At 44.5% G+C, this 19475-nt stretch overlaps 2 protein-coding genes across 21 annotated transcripts in view; one reads left to right on the forward strand and one right to left on the reverse strand.

Moving 5' to 3' along the window:
- Positions 1-18172, forward strand: part of LRIG1 (leucine rich repeats and immunoglobulin like domains 1) — a 139345-nt gene extending 121173 nt beyond the window's left edge. For 4 of the 5 annotated variants that reach the window (XM_007520626.3, XM_060202916.1, XM_060202915.1 and 1 more), the window contains 8 exons: positions 3258-3421; positions 7643-7963; positions 10795-11076; positions 14220-14639; positions 14966-15091; positions 15473-15616; positions 16065-16346; positions 16444-18172. In XM_007520626.3, coding sequence (XP_007520688.1) covers positions 3258-3421; positions 7643-7963; positions 10795-11076; positions 14220-14639; positions 14966-15091; positions 15473-15616; positions 16065-16346; positions 16444-16706 — 2002 coding nt within the window. In that variant the 3' untranslated portion in view covers positions 16707-18172. The remainder of the gene's footprint in view (positions 1-3257; positions 3422-7642; positions 7964-10794; positions 11077-14219; positions 14640-14965; positions 15092-15472; positions 15617-16064; positions 16347-16443) is intronic. The other variant, XM_060202914.1, reaches the window with a different exon arrangement.
- Positions 18173-18860: 688 nt separating this feature from the next.
- Positions 18861-19475, reverse strand: part of SLC25A26 (solute carrier family 25 member 26) — a 138990-nt gene continuing 138375 nt past the window's right edge. For 12 of the 16 annotated variants that reach the window (XM_060202930.1, XM_060202923.1, XM_060202922.1 and 9 more), the window contains one exon: positions 18861-19240. In XM_060202930.1, the coding sequence (XP_060058913.1) occupies positions 18876-19240 (365 nt within the window). In that variant the 3' untranslated portion in view covers positions 18861-18875. The remainder of the gene's footprint in view (positions 19241-19475) is intronic. The other 4 variants (XM_060202929.1, XM_060202928.1, XM_016187080.2 and 1 more) reach the window with 2 other exon arrangements.

Consider the following 19475-nt stretch of genomic DNA (forward strand, 5'->3'; position numbering starts at 1 on the left):
TTGTTGTAATGGCACATCTGTGAAATAGATACTACTTCTTAGGACTGCGGTCTTAGCATGAGAGCATTTGGAGAGGTGATACATGGAACCTGGGAGTGACTGCAGAAAGTTAAAACATTCTAAGCTTCTTCCATCTGTTCAGTTCCAGCATTATGCCTGCCTCTGGGGTAAGATTGAATAGGAAGAAAGGATGCCATAGCTCTCATTTCAGGGAGGAAGTGATCAGAGAGCATTTTAGAAGAAAGCCTACAGGGATAGGTGAGAAAGCAAGCATTGCAAACACTCAGTATCAAATGTGAGAGATGAGTACATGTTTCTTTCACCTTCCCTGAAATTTTTCAAGTACCATAAAGCATACTTTTCAAGTATAATGATTTTTCAAGTGCAAATAAAAATACGTGATTACATGGAAGGAAAGTATTTTGAGAGAAAGGAGGACAAGCAGGCCTTTTTCTTTTGCCCTCCTGAGACTGCAGGTCTCCTGAGTAATAGTTTTCTTACTGGGAAGAGCAGGACCCTTCCGGGTACGTGGACCCTCCCACTGTGTGTCTGTGTGGTTTTGGACACAGCCTTGGCCCTGCCTGGACTTCCATCCATGCCTGCACATACCCAGCTGTCGCTAGCTCTGGGCCTAATCTCCTGATGGAGAAATGGTCACTTTCTTCCAGCACTGCAACAAGGCAGGTTATACAGCACACTTAGTCATCCTCTGGGGAAATTTCCACCAGTGGTGATTAGAAACACACTTTGTTTCAGAATCATGAAAATGCACAGCATGAGCCAGTAGAGTGTTGGGTGGCTTAAGCAGGAGCCGTAGAAGGTGATGTCCGTTAGCACAGACTGTGCTTTCATTTGGTGAAGTTGTTGTGTAGGAATCAGCAGAGCCTTGGGGCAGCCTTTGTCTGGTCTCCCAGCCTAGCCTTTGTCTTTAAAGTAACAGGAACCACAAGACACATCGTCTTGTCTGGCTTCATCCATTCCCTGTCCTAACTCACTCTTGAGGAGGGCTTTCTCTCCATCCCATGGACCTCTTGTATCTGAGGTCTAATCACCTCTCTTTGAAGTGGGTTTCACTGTAGGGAATGCAGATGGACCCAACAAACACACAAAGTGAACTGTGAAGTTTTACACTTTCTACACATATTTCCGACAGTTTGTTTCACCCGATTTGTTCTTGTGGCTCAAATGAAAAGTTTTCCTGTTCCCCCTCCCCCATCTCATTCCTCCAGCTCAGTGCCTACTCTAGACTTTCAAGTGCAGTACCCAAACTTTTCCTGCTGACAACACAGAGAAGGCAGTCACACCACTTGCCCCCAGAAGGATGCTGTAGGCACTTCTGATGGTGGGAAGAGTTCCTTTCCTCTCTTCACCTCACCTGATTTTTTTTCAGATAGGGTAGAGAAAAACAGAGAGAGGAGAAGATAGGGAGTATTACACTTGCAGACCAGCTTCACTGCTTGTGAAATGACCCCCCCCAACCCCCGCAGGCGGGGAGCCGGGGGGCTCGAACCACGATCCTTGTATGGGTCCTTCTACTTTGTACTATGTGCGCTTAACCCAGTGCACCACTGCCCAGCCTCCACCTCATGGGTTTCTCATGGCAGCCTGTCCACACACAGCTCAGCCCTGGGAAGCCCTCCACATGCTGAGTGTGAGTCACCACTTTCTTGTGGTTAGCTAGGAGAGACCTGTCTGTCACCTGCAAAAACTCAACAGGCCAACCTTGCAAGTACCTCCAGGAGCAGAACTTGCCCTGCCCATCAAATGAAAACACATTATCAGTGCTGGTTCTGTGGTAGCATGTGGGAAGATGCTCCTGTTATAGTAACGTTGAGATCACTTAAGTCTTTGAAAAAAAAGCACTTCCCAAAATATTTTAATAAGATGTCTAGCTAATGTGGGAATAATGAGGAACAGGAGAGAATAGATTTCACTTAATTTATCCCGTCTTGGGTTCTCTGGCTTAAATTTCATTCTTCTTGCTGTTTACTAGTCTGTTTATAATTTCTCTGCTCATTGGAAGACTAGAGTGAAATAGAAGAAAAGCAGAAAAACAGTTTATTTGGCTGCTCTGAGGAAAATGGTGGCAGATGGAGGCTGGCTCACGTGACAGTCTGGATTTGTGTGCAGACGAGTGTCCTGTTTTCATCCCCATGTACCAAAGGCAGTTCATTGCAACAGCACTTAGTGCAGTTCCTTTCTCCCATCTCTACCCTGTCCTGGGCTTGCCTCCCTTTGTTAGCCTAGGACCTCTAGGTCTTCCAGATGCAGGGCAGCTAGACTCTCTGGTTGACTTATCTTTGAGTTTTGAGTGACTTCTCAGGAAGGAATGTCCGCTGAGATGGCGATTCCGATTTCTGTTGAAAAAGCTTATCCTCAGTTGCTGAGAAATGAAAAAGAAAATATTCTCTGTTTTGGTTGGAGCCTCACAAAACCAAAGTTGTGCATTCTCATGCTCCCTGGGCAGTGGCAATTAACTAACAAGCACTATTTAGGGAGCGAGGGCCGAGTCCTGCTGGCCTCCTGAACAGTGCTGGTGTGGAGATGGATACACAAACAAGGGAGAAGCACGTTGGCAGGGCCTACATCTGGAAGTAGGAAAACATGCAGCGTTGCCAATTTAAAAAAAAAAAAAAAAACTATAGAAAAAAAGAGCTCTTCTTAGGATTTCAGAATTTAGATCAAAGTCAGATTGAGTTTGGAAGCCCCAAGTAGCTTGGGAGAGTGGGAAAAGGCACAAAAGGGGGCATTTTTATCACCACTAGCTGGTTGGAGGTCTCCTCAGGGTCCCAGGGAGCAGTGTCCGAGAACATGAATGACCTCAGGTCACTGCTACACTAAGTGTGGTATTCTGGTTGAGTGCATCCGTCACAGTGCACAAGAACCCTGGTTCGAGCCCCCCGCCTCCACCCACAGTGGGGAAGCCTCATAAGTGGCGCAGTAGTACTGCAAGGCACATTCTCTCTTCTTTGCTCTCTTTCTACTTCTCCCTCTCAATTTGTCTCCTTCATCCAAAATAATTTTTTTTAAGTGTGTTTGTGTATGTGTTTGTGGGGGGAGGGGGGAAGGGTCCTAACTCTAACTTATTGCCGAGCCAGAACTTGTATTTTATCACTACCTTGAAATACTAACAGGTCATGGGAGAGGAGCCGAGAGATACAGTTTCCCATTACAGCTTACTGGTATCCAGGGGGGAAGATGACTGAGGCAATTGATTTGCAGCCCCACCTCAAATGTCCCTTTTGTTTTTCTTTCAGTCACATCAGCAGTGACAGCTTCTTGTGTGACTGCCAGCTGAAGTGGCTGCCCCCATGGCTACTGGGCAGAATGTTGCAACCCCTGGTGACAGCCACCTGTGCCCACCCAGAAGCCCTGAAAGGCCAGAGCATTTTTGCTGTGCTGCCTGAGAACTTTGTGTGTGGTAAGATGGTCTTCTCTGATATTGTATCATGAAGGGCTAGGAGGCCAGGGAGGGACTGTCATCGTGGGAGTGATTCCTGGGATGACGGTAAACCCTAACCCATGGTTACCAGTCAGCTGCAGGATGCATCTTACTCTCCACGAAACCACACATAATATTTACTAGATGGTTGCCTCATTATGTGGTTTTCGGAGTATTATGTGTTTCATCAGAAGAGCACATGAAGTGGTTCAATTACAAATCAGAATAATCAATTACAGGAGGAGGGTTGTATTGTTTTTAAGAGGGCTCTGCTCTGTGGCTTTAGTTGTGAGTTTATTCACTTACGAGACTGACATTTTTAGTGTGTATTTCTTCCCAACTCCAAGGATGGAAGGTTAAATACAGGAAGAACAAGTCTCAGGAGAATAGTTACTGTAGTAGAAATAATTCCTTGATATTGACTTGTACTTTTGCTGTTTCTCTAAACCACTGAAATATCTGCACTTGTAGCTTGATCTCCCCCCCGCCCCATCTGATTGTGAAATGTAGCTCTTGCCATCTTTTTGAACAGGGGTGGTCAGGATCCAAGTTTGGTTGCAAAGAGCACAGGAAGTGCTTCACACACACCCACCCACGCTATCACACTATATATGAACACCCCTGCACTCAAGCAGAAATGATAAAGCGTCAGATGGTTAAAGAGATGGATTTTGAATGGTTCATGGTTGCTGTTCTATGCAGGAATGAGAATAGGGTTCCTATGCCTTGACTCATTTCTGGGTAGTTGTGTGTCCCTTCTGCCATGTGATCCTCACCAGGGGCTCCCCTGCCTACTGTGTGGCATGGTAATCCCTGTGCTCCACTTCTCTGATCTATCCTTTGGCCCCAGCAGTAGCCAGTGTGCCTGTTCAAGTCAGGATACAAGTAACTATCTGCCTTTCCTGAATCCACCCCACTACCAGCATCACCAATTCTGAGAGCAGGAGGATCTAATCCTCTCCCAATCTAGCCTAGTTAGAAGCCTTAAAAATGTTACCAGTGTGATAGCAAACCACAAAAAGGGACTTTTCCTTGCTGCTCAGTCTTACGTAACTGCTTTGTAGACTAGACTATAAGAACGTTCATAGCTCTTATTTCCTGGGACAAAATAGCTGATCACCACATGTCTGGTCCTTGACTGTTTGTGGAGCTCTGTAAAATGAAACTTCTTCTTTTTAATTATATTTTCTGGGTTTTTTAAAATATTTATTTTATTTATTTATTCCCTTTCGTTGCCCTTGTTGTTTTATTTTTGTAGTTATTATTGTTGTTGTCGTTGTTGGATAGGACAGAGAGAAATGGAGAGAGGAGGGGAAGACAGAGAGGAGGAGAGAAAGATAGATACCTGTAGACCTGCTTCACCACTTGTGAAGCGACTCCCCTGCAGGTGGGGAGCAGGGGTTCGAACCGGGATCCTTATGCTGGTCCTTGTGCTTTGCGCCACCTGCGCTTAACCCGCTACGCTACAGCCCGACTCCCAAAATGAAACTTCTTATCCCTTCCTCCTAGTTGTCTGTGTAGGACATAATCTCTCTCTTTGGTCCAAGATGTAGGGCTTTTGTCATGCTACACCCAGCTTCCATCCATGGTGTTGGTGTATTTTAGATGACAACAGTTATTTCACATTTCTTGTCTCTACTTTTGCATCATAGCTCAGACTCTGCACTAAAATAACGAGGCATTAGTGGGAATTATGAAAACACCAAGAAGGGGGGTCAGAGTCAAGCTCTGTGGAAACTGCTCACTTAGAAAAGTATTGGGAGTTGGGCGGTAGCACAGCAGGTTAAGCGCAGGTGGCACAAAGCACAAGGATCCCAGTTCAAGCCCCCGGCTCCCCACCTGCAGGGGAGTCACTTCAGAAGTGGTGAAGCAGGTCTGCAGGTGTCTTTCTCTCCCCCTGTCTTCCCCTCCTCTCTCCATTTCTCTCTGTCCTATCCAGCAACAACAACAATAACTACAACAACAAGGGCAACAAAAGGGAATAAATAAATAAATATTTAAAAAAAAGAAAAGTATCATTATTGGTTTAACATTGCTTTACAAAAATTATAAGATTTCAGGGGTATATAATGATAGTTTCACATATACATATACATATACATATACATATACATATACATATACATATACATATACATATACATATACACAACTCGCCATCCCCATCTCCAGAGCCCCTGTGCCCCACCCAACCCTCTCTCTGGTAACCACTTATATAATTTAAATATAGTTATTTCATACTAAGATAGTTGGAATCAAAAAGTCAGATAACAAATGTTGGTGAGGAAGAGGAGATAGTTGAACCCTCCTACACTGCTGTTGGGAGTTAAAACTGATACAGCCACTTACAGAAACAATATGGAAGACTTTTTAAACAATTAAATGAACTATGGCCTACTGATTCCATTTATAGGCATATGCTCAACAGAAGCAGAAACATGGGTTCACATAAAAACTTGGATATAAATATTCCAGGCAGCATGAGTCGTAACAGCCAAAAAGGAGATGAGACCAAAATACCCACAACTGGTAGATAACTAAGCTGTAACGGAGCCATAGGTTATAAAGAGGAATCAGTCCTACAACATAGATGAACCTTGGAATGTTAAGTGAAAGAAGTCAACTACTGAACTTGCCATATAATCCCATGCATATGAAATGTCCAAACCTGTTGGGTGGGTTGGGAGTTAAGAATGAGGAGGAATGGGGAGAGAAGAAATGATATGTTAAATATACAAAACTTGGGGTCCTGGAGATAGCTCGGGTAAGCTCATTTGGTAGAACAACACATGCCTTATTTGTACATGAGGTCCTGAGCTGGCTCCTCAGTACCATATGGGAGCACCATGGACAACACCAGAGGGACTGCTATAGGTGTGTATTGCTGTCTCTCACTCTTCACCTCCCTCTACCCAGTATGTAGAACAGATAAACAATTGGGCCAGGGAGGCCACTCAGTGGTCTATAAGCACAAGGCACTCATTCCTTGGTATCAGATTAAAAATAAAATAAATAAATAGCTCCCTTTTGAGGGCATGAAAATATCTAAAAAATTGTGATGTCCACATTTTTTATTATACTGAAAACAATGGATTAATACACTTCAAATTGTGAATTATAAGTATTTCAATAAAGTTTTTAAAGAGAAATATAATTCACATAGTGTAAAGTTTGCCCTTTTAAAGTGTACGGTTTGGGGGCCCGGGGGTAGTAGTACATAGTAAGAAGCACAAGGTCCTGCACAAGGACTGCAAGATATTGTGAAGTGTGTTTTCTGTAGCCATGTATCTTCCTGGTTAATTAAGTGGTTAATGATTGGACAGAGGCTAAGTCACTTCAACAGCTAGGTCTCCCATGCTTTGCCCAGGACCTCTGTTGTGGATGCACTGTCATTTCCTGTTAGTGTGGGTCCTCAGTCCTTAACGAGGGGGCCAGGCAGTGGCACACCTGGTTAAGTGCACACGTTACAGTGCACAAGGACCCGGGTTTAAGCCCCTGTTCCCCACCTGCAAGGAGAAAGCTTCACAAGTGGTAAAGCAGGGATCCAGGTGCCTCTCTTTCCCCATTTCTCTGTCTTCCCCTCTCAATTTCTGCCTCTTTACAATAATAAATATTAAAAAAATGGTATTTTATTTTGTTGTTACAAGTCCTTGTTCTAACTTTTGAGGCCCTTTATCCACACCCCTTTTGGAATAAGGCCCGTGGAATCATGGCTGGTTTTCTGTTTTTCATTTCACTGCATATGAGAGAGTTTCATATGAGAAAGAGATGGACCAGAGCTCCACTCTGGTCCACGTCTGCCTGGGGCCTGAGAACCTTAGGCATGCATGTCTGTGCTCTCCCAGTGGAAAGACTTCCTACACCGCTGTCTGGTGGTTTGTGGCTATGTGTTTTGTGTTAAAATGAGCAAATAAAGTAATTCGTTGGTTTTTTTTTTTGTGGAAATTGTTGAATACTGGTCGATTTGTTTTAAGGACTTTGGTCATAGATGATAACTGCCATTGGATCTATAATTGCATAAAGCCAAATATCCAGGGTGTGACTCCCTTACAGGGGTTTGGAGGTGCTGATGATGTACAGGGATGCTCAAAGATCTGGTCTCTGCTCGGTGCTGGATGCAGTATCTTGTTAGCTTGGACAGCAGCTGCTCTCTGTGTGTCCTTAAGAGCCCTGGTAAGCTAACAATTCTTCTCTCCCCAGATGACTTCCCAAAGCCTCAGATCATTACCCAGCCAGCAACAACCATGGCTGTGGTGGGCAAGGACATCCGGTTCACATGCTCAGCGGCCAGCAGCAGCAGCTCCCCCATGACATTTGCCTGGAAGAAGGACAATGAGGTCCTGGCCAACGCAGACATGGAGAATTTTGCCCATGTCCGTGCCCAGGATGGAGAGGTGATGGAGTACACCACTATCCTGCACCTTCGCCGGGTCACGTTTGGGCATGAGGGCCGATACCAATGTGTCATCACCAACCACTTTGGCTCCACCTACTCACAGAAGGCCAAACTCACAGTGAATGGTATGGAAGGACTTTTGTTGTTGTTAATTTACTTATTTTGGATAGAGACAGAAGGATAGAGAGAGGTAGAAACCTGCAGCAACTGCTTGTGAAGCTTTCCCTGTGCAGGTGGGGACTGGGAGCTTGAACCCGTCCTTGAGCAATGAAATGTGTGGCCACTGCCCAGCCCCAGTGCTTTGTTTCTGTTCCCTCTAATGCCACACGCACAATCAGGTGGTGGTGTACCTGGTTAAGTGCACACACTACAGTGCACAAGGACCCAGGTTCAAGTCCCCATCTGCACGGGGAAAGCTTCATGAGTGGTGAAGACCTGCTGGTGTTTCTCTGCCTCTCTCCCTAATTCTCCCTGCCCCTCTCAATTTCTGTCTCTATCCAATAAAAAATAAATCTTTAAATGCCCATGTTCAGTGGGGAAGCAATTAGAGAAGCCAGACTTTCTACCTTCTGCACCCCATAATGATCCCAGGTCCAAACTCCCAAAAGGATAAAGAATAGAGAAGAGGGGCCAGGTGGTGGCGCACCTGGTTGAGTGCATGTTACAATGTGCAAAGACCCAGGTTCAAGCCCCTGATCCCCAGCTGCAGGGGGGAAGCTTTGCAAGTGATAAAACAGTGCTGCAGGTGTCTCTCTCTCTCTCTCTCCCTCCCTATCACCCCTACCCTCTCAATTTCTGACTGTCTCTAATACAATAAATAAAGATAATAAAAAAATAAGAGAGAGAAACTATCAAGGGAGGAGATGGGCTAGAGAGTTCTGGTGGTAGGAACTGTGTGGAAATGTACCCCCCTTATCCTATGGTCTTGTCAATATTTCCACCTTATAAATAAAAATTAAAATCTTTAAAAGCTTCTGTAATTACTTCCCCACTGAACATGGGCGTTGGCAGGTCAATCCATACTCCTAGCCTGTCTCTCTTTTTCGTTAGTGGGTCGGTGCTCTGGGGAAGCAGGGCTCCAGGACACACTGGTGGGGCTGTTTGCTCAGGAAGGTCCAGTTGGCATCATGGTAGCATATGGAACCTGGTGGTTGAAAGAAGAGTTAACACATAAAGCCAAACAAATTGTTGACTAATCATGAACCTAAAGGCTGGAATAGTGCAGATGAAAAGTCGGGGGGGGGGGTGTCTCCGTTTTATAGATAACTAGTAGGCCTATTTTAGTTATATTCCAAAGAGCCCATGACTATACTAAGTTTCCTTCCTTCCTTCCTTCCTTCCTTCCTTCCTTCCTTCCTTCCTTCCTTCCTTCCTTCCTTCCTTCCTTTCTTCCTGAGCCTGACATCTGATGTGCAGGTGGATCCAAGTTATTGTCTAGGGAGATGATGTCATGGCTGGAAAAAGGGCTAGAAAGCTTATAGTTTTATGGTAATTTTTAAAATCCAGTTATAATACACTAGCTGAAATCGTAGGCCCAAGTTTTGTATTTTCATTTATTTACTACCTGCCACAGAACCTATCTGGACTCTGAATTCCAAGCTTACTTGTATCCTGCGGAATCTGCTGTCCCTTGAGGAGGTGGCACAGCCTGGGCAGTCAGTGGCCTCTCTAGCAGCCGTGGCAAGTAAGGCTAGTCACAAGCCAGTCCTAGAGAACTTGAAAAGGGTATTTTACTCAACTGAGTAAGAAGTGGCTTCTTCAGGGGGATTATTTGTGCTATTAAGGTTAGGGTAGAAGAGAAATAGCTTGAGTGTTGACCAGCCCACTCCACAAACACAAAATGTACATAATATTAAACTTCTAGTTAGAAAGTTACTTTTTTCTTGGCATGAGGGTGGTTATCACAAATGCTGGGGCTGCTGTCAGGAGACCATACTGACATACTGTGGCTTGGGCTGTTGTAGCTGACTCTGAGGGAGTCCTAACTAATTTTCAAAACATCAGTTAACAGAGCAGAGCCCCTACTATAGTAATGTTGATGAGAATGGTGATGAGGCAGGCATGCTGCTTCCCACTGTGCCAGGACACTTGCGATTTGTAGGCTGGCTGCATCTCTCAGGCCATGTGGGTCCCTGCACTGCCTCTCCAAAACTGACTACTTCAAGAAAGATGAGCCATCCAGCCTATCATCCTTTCCCCTATAATTGTGTCTGAGTGGAACAGATGTTCTTTTATTTATTTTTTATTTCCTTATTGAGGAATTAATGTTTTACATTCAACTGTAAATACAGTATTTGCACATGCGTAACATCCCCCAGTTTCCCATAGAACAGTACAGCCCCACTAGGTCCTCTATCATCCTTCATGCACCTGTATTGTTGTCTTCCAACCCCTCTTCTAGTTAAGGCAGACATTCCTCCCTGTGTAGACTGATGGCAGTATGAAGACTAGTACGGATAGGGGCTGGGTGGTGGTGCATCTGATTGAGTGCACATTACAATGCACAAGGACCTGGGTTCAAGGCCCTGGTCACCACCTGCAAGGGGAAAGCTTTACAAGCAGTGAAGCAGGTATTTCTCTCCCTCTCTTTCCCCTCGATTTCTGGTTGTCTCAATAAATAAAGATAAAAAAAAAAAAGGACTCATAAGGATATGCTTCATAAAAAGCATGACATTTGAGAAGGTCGGAGGCAACAGCCAGTTTTGAGTGTGCGGCCAGATGCCAGGAGAAATGTTCTTACCACGGCAAGGAACAGCTGGGCAGAGCCTGGAAACCTGACTCACAGGCGTAGTCATGGTCCCAGGTGCTAGGCGAGAGGACTGAAGTGATTGAAGATGGTGAGGGGCGGGGTGAAGTGACTTCAGACATGAGGGACGTCCTGTTCATAGAGGGCTTTTCCTGACAGTTGCACCTGTAACACTCTAAAAACTAGACCCTGTATTTTTGTCTCTTGCAGTGCTGCCATCATTCACTAAAATGCCCCATGACATTGCCATCCGGACGGGCACCATGGCTCGCCTTGAGTGTGCTGCCACTGGTCACCCTAACCCCCAGATCGCCTGGCAGAAGGACGGAGGCACAGATTTCCCCGCTGCTCGTGAGCGACGCATGCACGTCATGCCAGACGACGACGTGTTCTTCATCACGGATGTGAAAGTAGATGACATGGGCGTCTACAGCTGCACTGCTCAGAACTCAGCTGGCTTTGTTTCTGCCAACGCCACCCTGACTGTCCTAGGTTTGTGATACTGAGTATGATGTGTACACTTGTCTGTAAGAGAGAAGCAGTGAGATTTTCTTACCTATCAGTGATACACAGAGGTAAGGCTCATTGGAGCCTGAGATGAGTGAGTATGGAGGGTTGCTTACTTCTTAACTAAGTAATTCCATTTCTTAAAAAAAAAACAAAAAGTACACTGCCAGTGAAGTAAGAGTGTTTAAAGGACTTAATGTATAAAAAAGAATCATCAGAAGTGCCCCACTGGGGAGACAGCCCAACAGTAATGAATGAGAAAGAAAAAAACATTCGGCAAGTGAGTGTGCATGCTACTCGAGGAGGCGAATCCCAGGAAGTGGGGAGCCGCAGGCTGGCTCTATGTGGGTACAGACACTCCTGCCGCTTGCTTGGAACAGGTGCACAAGGATATCAGTAGGAAAAAACAAGGAACCAGGGAAGCAAGGGGGAGGGGAGATACTGGAGCTATGATGGGGCTCAGGGAGCCTTGGAAGATAGATGATGCTTCATGGGGCAGGGGGCCGAGTCGGCGGCCCTAGCTTTTCGCACACCTCTCCCTGGGGTCTGTGCCACACCAGGCAGCCTGGGAACTCCACTGTTGGGCAGCTGCCGTCTCCTATGCTCAGCTGTGCCTGCCACCGGGCCTTCCTTGATGCCTGGCCAGGGACAAGCACTGGTGGAGACACAGAAAATTAGAGAGCAGACTGTAGAATTTGGGTGACGCATTTTGGATCACTTTGGTTCAGAAAACAACCCTTTGGACCTATGTAGGTTGTGCCCAGGAGGGTGGGGTAAAAGGCTGCAGTGTAGATCCATACAGATTTGCCATTCAAGGGATGTTAGTAACTCTCAGGTTTTAACACTACAATTTGGTTGACAGTTTTTTCCATAACTGTGACTGCAGGCCTCGGTGACAAGCTTTTAGCTGTGGCGACGGTGGTGGCACTTGTGTTTGCAAAGCAAGAGGTTAATGCCGCTTCACTTAGTGTTTTTAAAATTAATTTTTTAAGACATCACTGGTCCTGCCTGCTGATCTATCACAAGTCGTTCTAAATTGATAATTTAGAAAACGTTACAATTCCATTGTGAAGTTTTTTGATTAGGCTTGTGAAGATCCACTTTTCCAAGGCACATGAGTTTCAGTGTGGTCAGCTGTACTCTCTCAACTTTTTTCCCCCCTCTCTTAAATAGGAAATACTCAAACTTCAGTCTACTGGCTGATTAGATAGTTTGGTTCAAAGTCTTCAAAAAGCTCTCAAGACAGAACTCCAAATGCACTTTATTTATCCATTCCCTTTTGTTGCCCTATGTTGTTATTGGTGTCGTTGTTGGATAGGACAGAGGGGGGAGAGAAAGATAGACAACTGCAGACCTGCTTCACCACTTGTGAAGTGACTCCCCTGCAGGTGGGCCAAATGCACTTTCATTGTATGAAAGGGTGTGTGTTTTACCTTTAGAGAGAGAGGCAAATACATGTAATCTAGAAAACTATGTTCATAACAGCTATAGTATGCAAATGATCTATGCTTAACCAAACCCCTTGATCCCATTGAATAATAAATATACTGGGTTATGAGGGTAGCAAGATCATACAGAAATCAAAAGTCCCTAGAGGTAGGACTTAAGATTTTATTTATTTTTATTTTTTTGCTTTTTTTTAAAATTTGTTGGATAGTGATAGTCAGAAATTGAGGGAAGGGGGTGATAGACACCTGCTTCACCATTTGTGAAGCTTTCCTCCTTCAGGTGGGGACTGGGTCCAGGTGCGCCACCACCTGGCCCCAGACTTTATTTTATTTATTTATTTATTTTTTTAATATTTATTCCCTTTTTGTTGTCCTTGTTGTTTTATTGTTGTAGTTATTGTTGTTGTCATTGTTGGATAGGACAGAGAGAAATGGAGAGGAGGGGAAGACAGAAAGGGGGAGAGAAAGAGAGACACCTGCAGACCTGCTTCACCGCTTGTGAAGCCACTCCCCTGCAGGTGGGGAGCTGGGGCTCGAACAGGGATCCTTACGCTGATCCTTGCGCTTTGCGCCACCTGCGCTTAACCTGCTGCGCTACAGCCTGACTCCCCCAGACTTTAATATGCTTTTTTAAAAAATTGTTGTAGTTATTATTGTTGTTACTGATGTCGTCATTGTTGGACAGGACAGAGGGGGAGAGAAAGATAGATACCTGCAGACCTGCTTCACCACCTGTGAAGCGACTCCCCTGCAGGTAGGGAGCTGGGGGCTCGAACCGGGATCCTTAAGCTTTGCACCATGTGTGCTTAACACACTGTGCTACCGCCGGACTCCCAATATACCTTTTTAAATATAATAAATGTGCCTCTGATTAATTTCTTTCTTGGATTACTTGATGGTAAGAAATAAAAGCTCTAGGAAATAGTGGCCTTGCAAAAAGTTTTGTTCTTGAAAATATGACTCAGATAAAATATTCAACAGTACTAACATTTTGTCATCCAAGAAAAACCTTATGAACTAAGTCAGTGTTTTCCGAAAGTGTATGTCAAACCTCTTAACTGATTTTTCTTGAACATGTCAGGCAGCTTAAACTGGACACTTATGCAGAAGGTAGCCCAAATTTTGTAGTGAACATAGAAAATTTATATTTCTGGTAAAATAATGTACTGTACCCCTAAAGAATGCTGAGAACGTAGAAAAGTACAAGGTAAGTGGAAAATTGAAACTATCTTACCAATCTAACATGTAAGGCCAAAAATACTCTGCCATTTGTTATCTGTATGACTTCTTTACTTCATTTTGTTCAAATAATCTGTCTTTCTCCCTGGGAAAATAAAACTCTCATGACTGAGCATTCAGTTACTGCCACCATTAAGTCAAAACTGAGCAGTGCTCTGGGCAAGGAAAGGAAAACAACCAACCCTGCCTCATGAAATGGGTAGATGTAGTCTTGGGAAGGAATAGGACAGTTGGGAACAATAGGGGCTTTTCTGCTATCAGTTAGTTTGTTCTGGTGGCTGGAGCAGGTCCCCTTCCCAGTCATAATGATTTAGTCAGCTGTGTTGGGTCTTCTGGAAAGCTTGATCCTCTGATTGAAGGTTTTGTGTGGCATGGTCAGTGTTTTGTGTTATGTCCAGAAGATGAAGCATAACTCTAAAGCTGTTGGCTGAATTCTTGCAGAAACTCCATCCTTGTTGGTCCCTCTGGAAGACCGGGAGGTGTCTGTGGGAGAAACAGTGGCTTTCCAGTGCAAGGCGACTGGGAGCCCTATACCCCGAATCACCTGGCTCAAGGGGGATGGCCCACTAAGCCTCACAGAGCGGCACCACTTCACCCCTGGTAACCAGCTGCTCGTCGTGCAGAACGTGGGTGTGGAGGATGCAGGCCAGTACACCTGTGAGATGTCTAACACCCTGGGCACTGTGCGAGCTCACAGCCAGCTGAGCATCCTACCCAGCCCTGGATGCAGGAAGGATGGAACCACCGTGGGCATCTTCACCATTGCTGTGGTGTGCAGTATTGTGCTGACGTCCTTGGTCTGGGTGTGCATCATCTACCAAACCCGGAAGAAGAGTGAAGAATACAGTGTCACCAACACAGGTGAGCCACTGCCTGCTGAGTGTGCTTTCAGGGGAGACTGAAAAGCAGTGACCTTAGTGCAGGAGGCTCCGTAGGACACTGTTCTTTCTGTCTCCCCACCATCAGTCTGTCTCTTCTGTGTATTCAGACATCTGCTTGCCATGTTCTTTATACCTGGGTACAGAGCCAAGGCTGAGCAGGCTCTGGGAGGGCCACTCCAGCCCATAGACTCCGCAGTCTCTTGGCAGCTGCTCAGAGAATCCTACTCCAGTTGATGTGTGTCTGCATTTCTTGTTACCACTGAGGACTTGACCCCCTGGAGTTTTGACTGTCATTTCCTCTTACAGATGAAACCATTGTGCCTCCAGATGTTCCAAGCTACCTCTCTTCTCAGGGGACCCTTTCTGACCGGCAGGAAACGGTGGTCAGGACTGAGGGCGGCCATCAAGCCAATGGGCACATTGAAAGCAATGGTAAGGCTTCCACACTTGGCGCAGCTGTGTCATGAGATGGCAAAGGCCTCTGATTGTTTGCTGAACGAGAGAGGTGCTTAACTGAAGTCTTCTATTTATTTCGGTGAGCCTCATGCAGCTCTGCAAGGTTTCAAAAATCCTGTTTCCCATGAGTCACAGCAGGATATGGTACAGATAAATTATTATAAACCTGTCTCCTGAATAGGAGCAGTGCCAGTAGAAAACACTCCTGCTCAACATCTTGGTCAACAGTCCAGTAACCCAATGAAGAATATTTTTGTTAAAAAAAAAAACAAACTTTCTCAAATAGCCTTGCCCCTTTTACTTTTTCATACAACTTACTCTGAAACGTTAGTCCTAATGCATGGGATCCTATTTCAGGTGTTTGTCCAAGAGACGCAGGCCTCTTCCCTGAGATGGACACTCACCGGGTGTCGTACAGGCAACCCCGGCTCTGTGTTGGATTTAATAAGGAGGCCTGGAAAATGGAGAAACCTGATAGGACACCAGGTCCACTGAAGATGGGTATGAGATGCTTATCAGGAAAACCGTTTTCTTGAAATCAAAGTGTGGGTTGACCTATTCAATATGTGAAAGGGGGGAGACACGTTATTGATACAAGACTACCTCAGAATGGTGTGTTCCACATATTAGTACCGAGTCCTTGCCTCTTTCCTGCTTCTAAAACAGCACTCCTATAAATAAACTGGTGTGGTGACTGATTTTCCAGATTGATAAGCAACTTAAGGGAAAGGCCCAAAGAAAGGTACCTGTTTCCCAGGGTTATTTTGAGCCTTTTTGTTTTTTCAGAAGAATCTTGTGACTACATTCTCCGATTAGCAAGTTAATTTGAATCATTTAGACATGGGAGGACAAGTGCTTAGTGTTACTGATAGCAAGCCCATGTTCTCCTGTATGGGTGGGGAGACTTGAATAGCATTCTTTCTGATTTTCCTCTTGTGTTGACCCACAGAGCATGGTGGCCCACCTGCATGTAGTGACTGCAATACAGAGATGGACAGTTACTCCAAGGAACAAGTCTCGTGTCCTCAGTCCATGTCCAGAGACAGTGCACAGCCAGGTACACTAAGTACTCTGGAGCCCAGCGGGAGTGACCGAGAACATCCTGCAAGCAATGAGACTCCTGATACCCTTGATGGATCTCGTTCTGAATGTAGGGGATCCCCTTATCCCAGTAACCATGATAGAATGCTGGCGTCCTTGAAGAAGTCAATGGCACCGCCAGAAAGGAAAGGTAACGTTTCACTGTCTTCCAAGGCATCACCAGCGGGTGAGGGGAGCTCATAGCTGGCCAGGCTGGAGGGTCTGATGTGCCTTCTCCTTTGTCACAGGGACCTCGTCTTGGACTTTATCAAGGTTGTGTGAGCCAGACTCCACAGATCTCCCTCCCTCCTCAGCATTAACTCCAAGCAGTCCTCAGCTCACAGAGGCTTCCTCAGGCTTTCCCCACGTCCCCAGTGAAGGCCAGCACTTGCTTCTTTCCAATGGACATCTCTCCAGAGCATGTGACTCCAGTCTTGAGTCCATCATGTCACTAACAGGACAGCTCCCTGGGAAACGGAATGTGCCACTGCTGTTTGCACCAAAAATCTAGGCTTTGTCTACCTCAAGCGCTTGTCAATCTCTACAGGAAAGAGAGGTAGGAGAGGCCATGAGAAAGCTTGGGTTCAAGCGTCACTGATTTGTATATAGTTTTAACTTCCATTTGAAGTATCAATAGTTTATAAAGGACTTGCAGCTGAAGCACAAAAAATGCAAGAGGCTATTGTGTAAAAAAAGCAGAAAAGTATTTGATACCATTGTACATAAGAGTTTTCAGAGATTTCATATATATATATATATATATACATATATATATATTATCTTTTTCAGAAGCTATTTTAGTGCATGGTTAACAAAGAAAAAAATTGTACAATTTCGACAATATTACTTTTCTTATCAGGTTGCTGTTTAATTTGGGGGGGGGCTAGTTCTGGTGCCTTAATGCATGGATGGAATTCATGGAAGCAAAAAACCACATCTGCCCACTGGAATGCTGGGTAAGTGGGGAGGATGGAAGTGCTTGGGCTTGTATTGCACTTCACAGGCCAGACTCCAGGATGCTTCACAACCAGATGTACTTTTCAGTGGAAATAACAGCAGTACTGCTTTCGGGTGGGTGCTTTTGCAACAGACCTCCCGATAGAGCCCAGAGGTATGACTGTCACATACCTTTGCAGTGTGTGTTTTTTTTTTTTCCTCTCATAGGTTGAAGTTCTTTAATAAGCAGAATGGGGGCTGTTAATCCATCCCAAGCAGTTAGTCTGAACGAGGAAGCACTGCCATTCTTCCTTCTCTGAAGCTCACATAATGATAAAACACAAATGTGGACATGTTGATATCATGCAATTGTCATTTGAGGCTTTTTAGTGAGCTAGAAGCTGCTGGTGTCGGTACCTGTGGATTTTTCAATAGTAATGGTTTATTGAGTTCTGCCAATATAATTAAAATTACATTGGCCCTTGGGGGAGAAGAAAGATCAAGTCATTACTTTTCAGGGGTAGCTTATCTCTGAGGATCTGGAGCAGGCTTGTCCTTTCCTCATGGACAGCTGGGCTTGGACTGTATACGATTTAGTCCTTGACCTAGGTTCTGGATCTTACTTGCACTTTTGAGACCTGTAGTTAAACATCTTGTGAGTGCCAATGTGTATTTCAGGAAGAATTACACTAAAACAAACAAGGTCCTTAAAATCTCAGAAAGCAAACTCCTTTAGCCGAAAGAGCTAAAGGTGGGTAGGTATTGACAAAATGGTTATGTAAAATTTGCTGTCAACTGTTATCACTGTTCCAAAAGCACATTTAGAATTCTGTTCTCAACAGTTTAATGTTACTTCCACAAAATATGTGAATTTGCTGCTTCTGAGAGGCAATGTGAAAGAGGAAGTATTACTTTTATGTACAGAGTTATTTATTTATAGAAATTTTGGTATAATGTACATTGAAAAACATGTAAAAATATTGAAGTGTCTAACAAATGGCATTGAAGTGTCTTTAATAAAGGTTCATTTATAAATGTTAAGCATGACTGGAGTCAGTCTAACCATTTAATTTCAGAGGTGATCTTTCTGGTTTTAATTACTCTTTTCTCCAAAAAGAAAAAAAAATAGGCAAAGCGAAATCATCTTCTGTTGCTCCAAGGAAGACACAACATCACTAAATTCCTGAGAATTTTTCTAACACTTGGAGCGTATTAAGTTAGTCTAAAATGTTAACCATTTTATTACATCACCTCTCTTCTGTTGCTAGTATTGAACTTTAAAATACCAGATAACAAATCTTACTGGTTAGGAATGAAGAAACACTTTCTGAAGCTAGCCCAGGCTGCCATGGAGTGGGACTCATTTCCTCAGAGGGCCACCTAGTCATTTGAGCTGCAACTGCTTTCTCTCAACACACCACATGGGCTGCTGGACACTTCTCTGTAAAATACAATTGTGTGTTTTTATAGGTGAAATCTGAGGGTAGTTAAAAGCAACCTAATAAGAAAGCTTGCTATGCTGTAGTTTTCCCCAAGTGTCCTTCATGGGTGGAGGGAGGTAGCATAATGGTTATTCAAAGACCTCTCAGGCCTGAGGTGCCTAAGTCCCAGGTTCAATATCCAACACCACCAGAAACCCAAGCTGAACATCCTTTAGTTAAAAAAAAATTCTGCCTTCCTACTGACTACTGTCAAATGGCAGGAAATGAAAACTCCAAAGGCCTTGGCATGAGAATTACCAAATTTATTTATTAAGAAGTTCTGAGGAAAAAAAAAAAAAAAAACTTCTATGGGCACCGTTTTCTCCCTTTCTGGCAAACTGGCTGATGATATCATTCCAGCCTATAGCCTGGAAGACATTCTCCATGTCACAATCAGCAAAACCGGATTTCAGCCTGTTCAGATGGTCAAACAGCTGCTCACCGGAAGGGTAAGAGTTCTCACAGCAGCCCCCCCTTCTTGAAAGAAGCGGACGTGGAACCATCTCTAATTCATGGACTCTCTGTGCCAAGTTCCAACAACAAGCTGCGAGTTTGGTCATAAGCACCGAGGAAGATGAAACCTCCCAGACTGATTGCTGCCATTCGAGGAAAGACACCTGCAAATAATCTAGGGGAAGGAAAGATTTTTTTTTTTAAACTGTAAGAAAAGGTTAAATTCCAACACCCACAGCTTACTCAGCTCAACATACTATGCTCATTAAACCCCACACAGCATTTAGATTTTTTTTTCCCTTTTAAAATGGCACTAAAATTACATTCCCAACTAAACTTGTTGAAGTCCGAGCCCAGCTGTTGGTTGGCTAAAATGTCCAAATACCAAAAAGCTTAGTTGTGAGAACTCT

The sequence above is a fragment of the Erinaceus europaeus genome, chromosome 12, assembly GCF_950295315.1.
Source record: "Erinaceus europaeus chromosome 12, mEriEur2.1, whole genome shotgun sequence".
NCBI lineage: Eukaryota > Metazoa > Chordata > Mammalia > Eulipotyphla > Erinaceidae > Erinaceus > Erinaceus europaeus.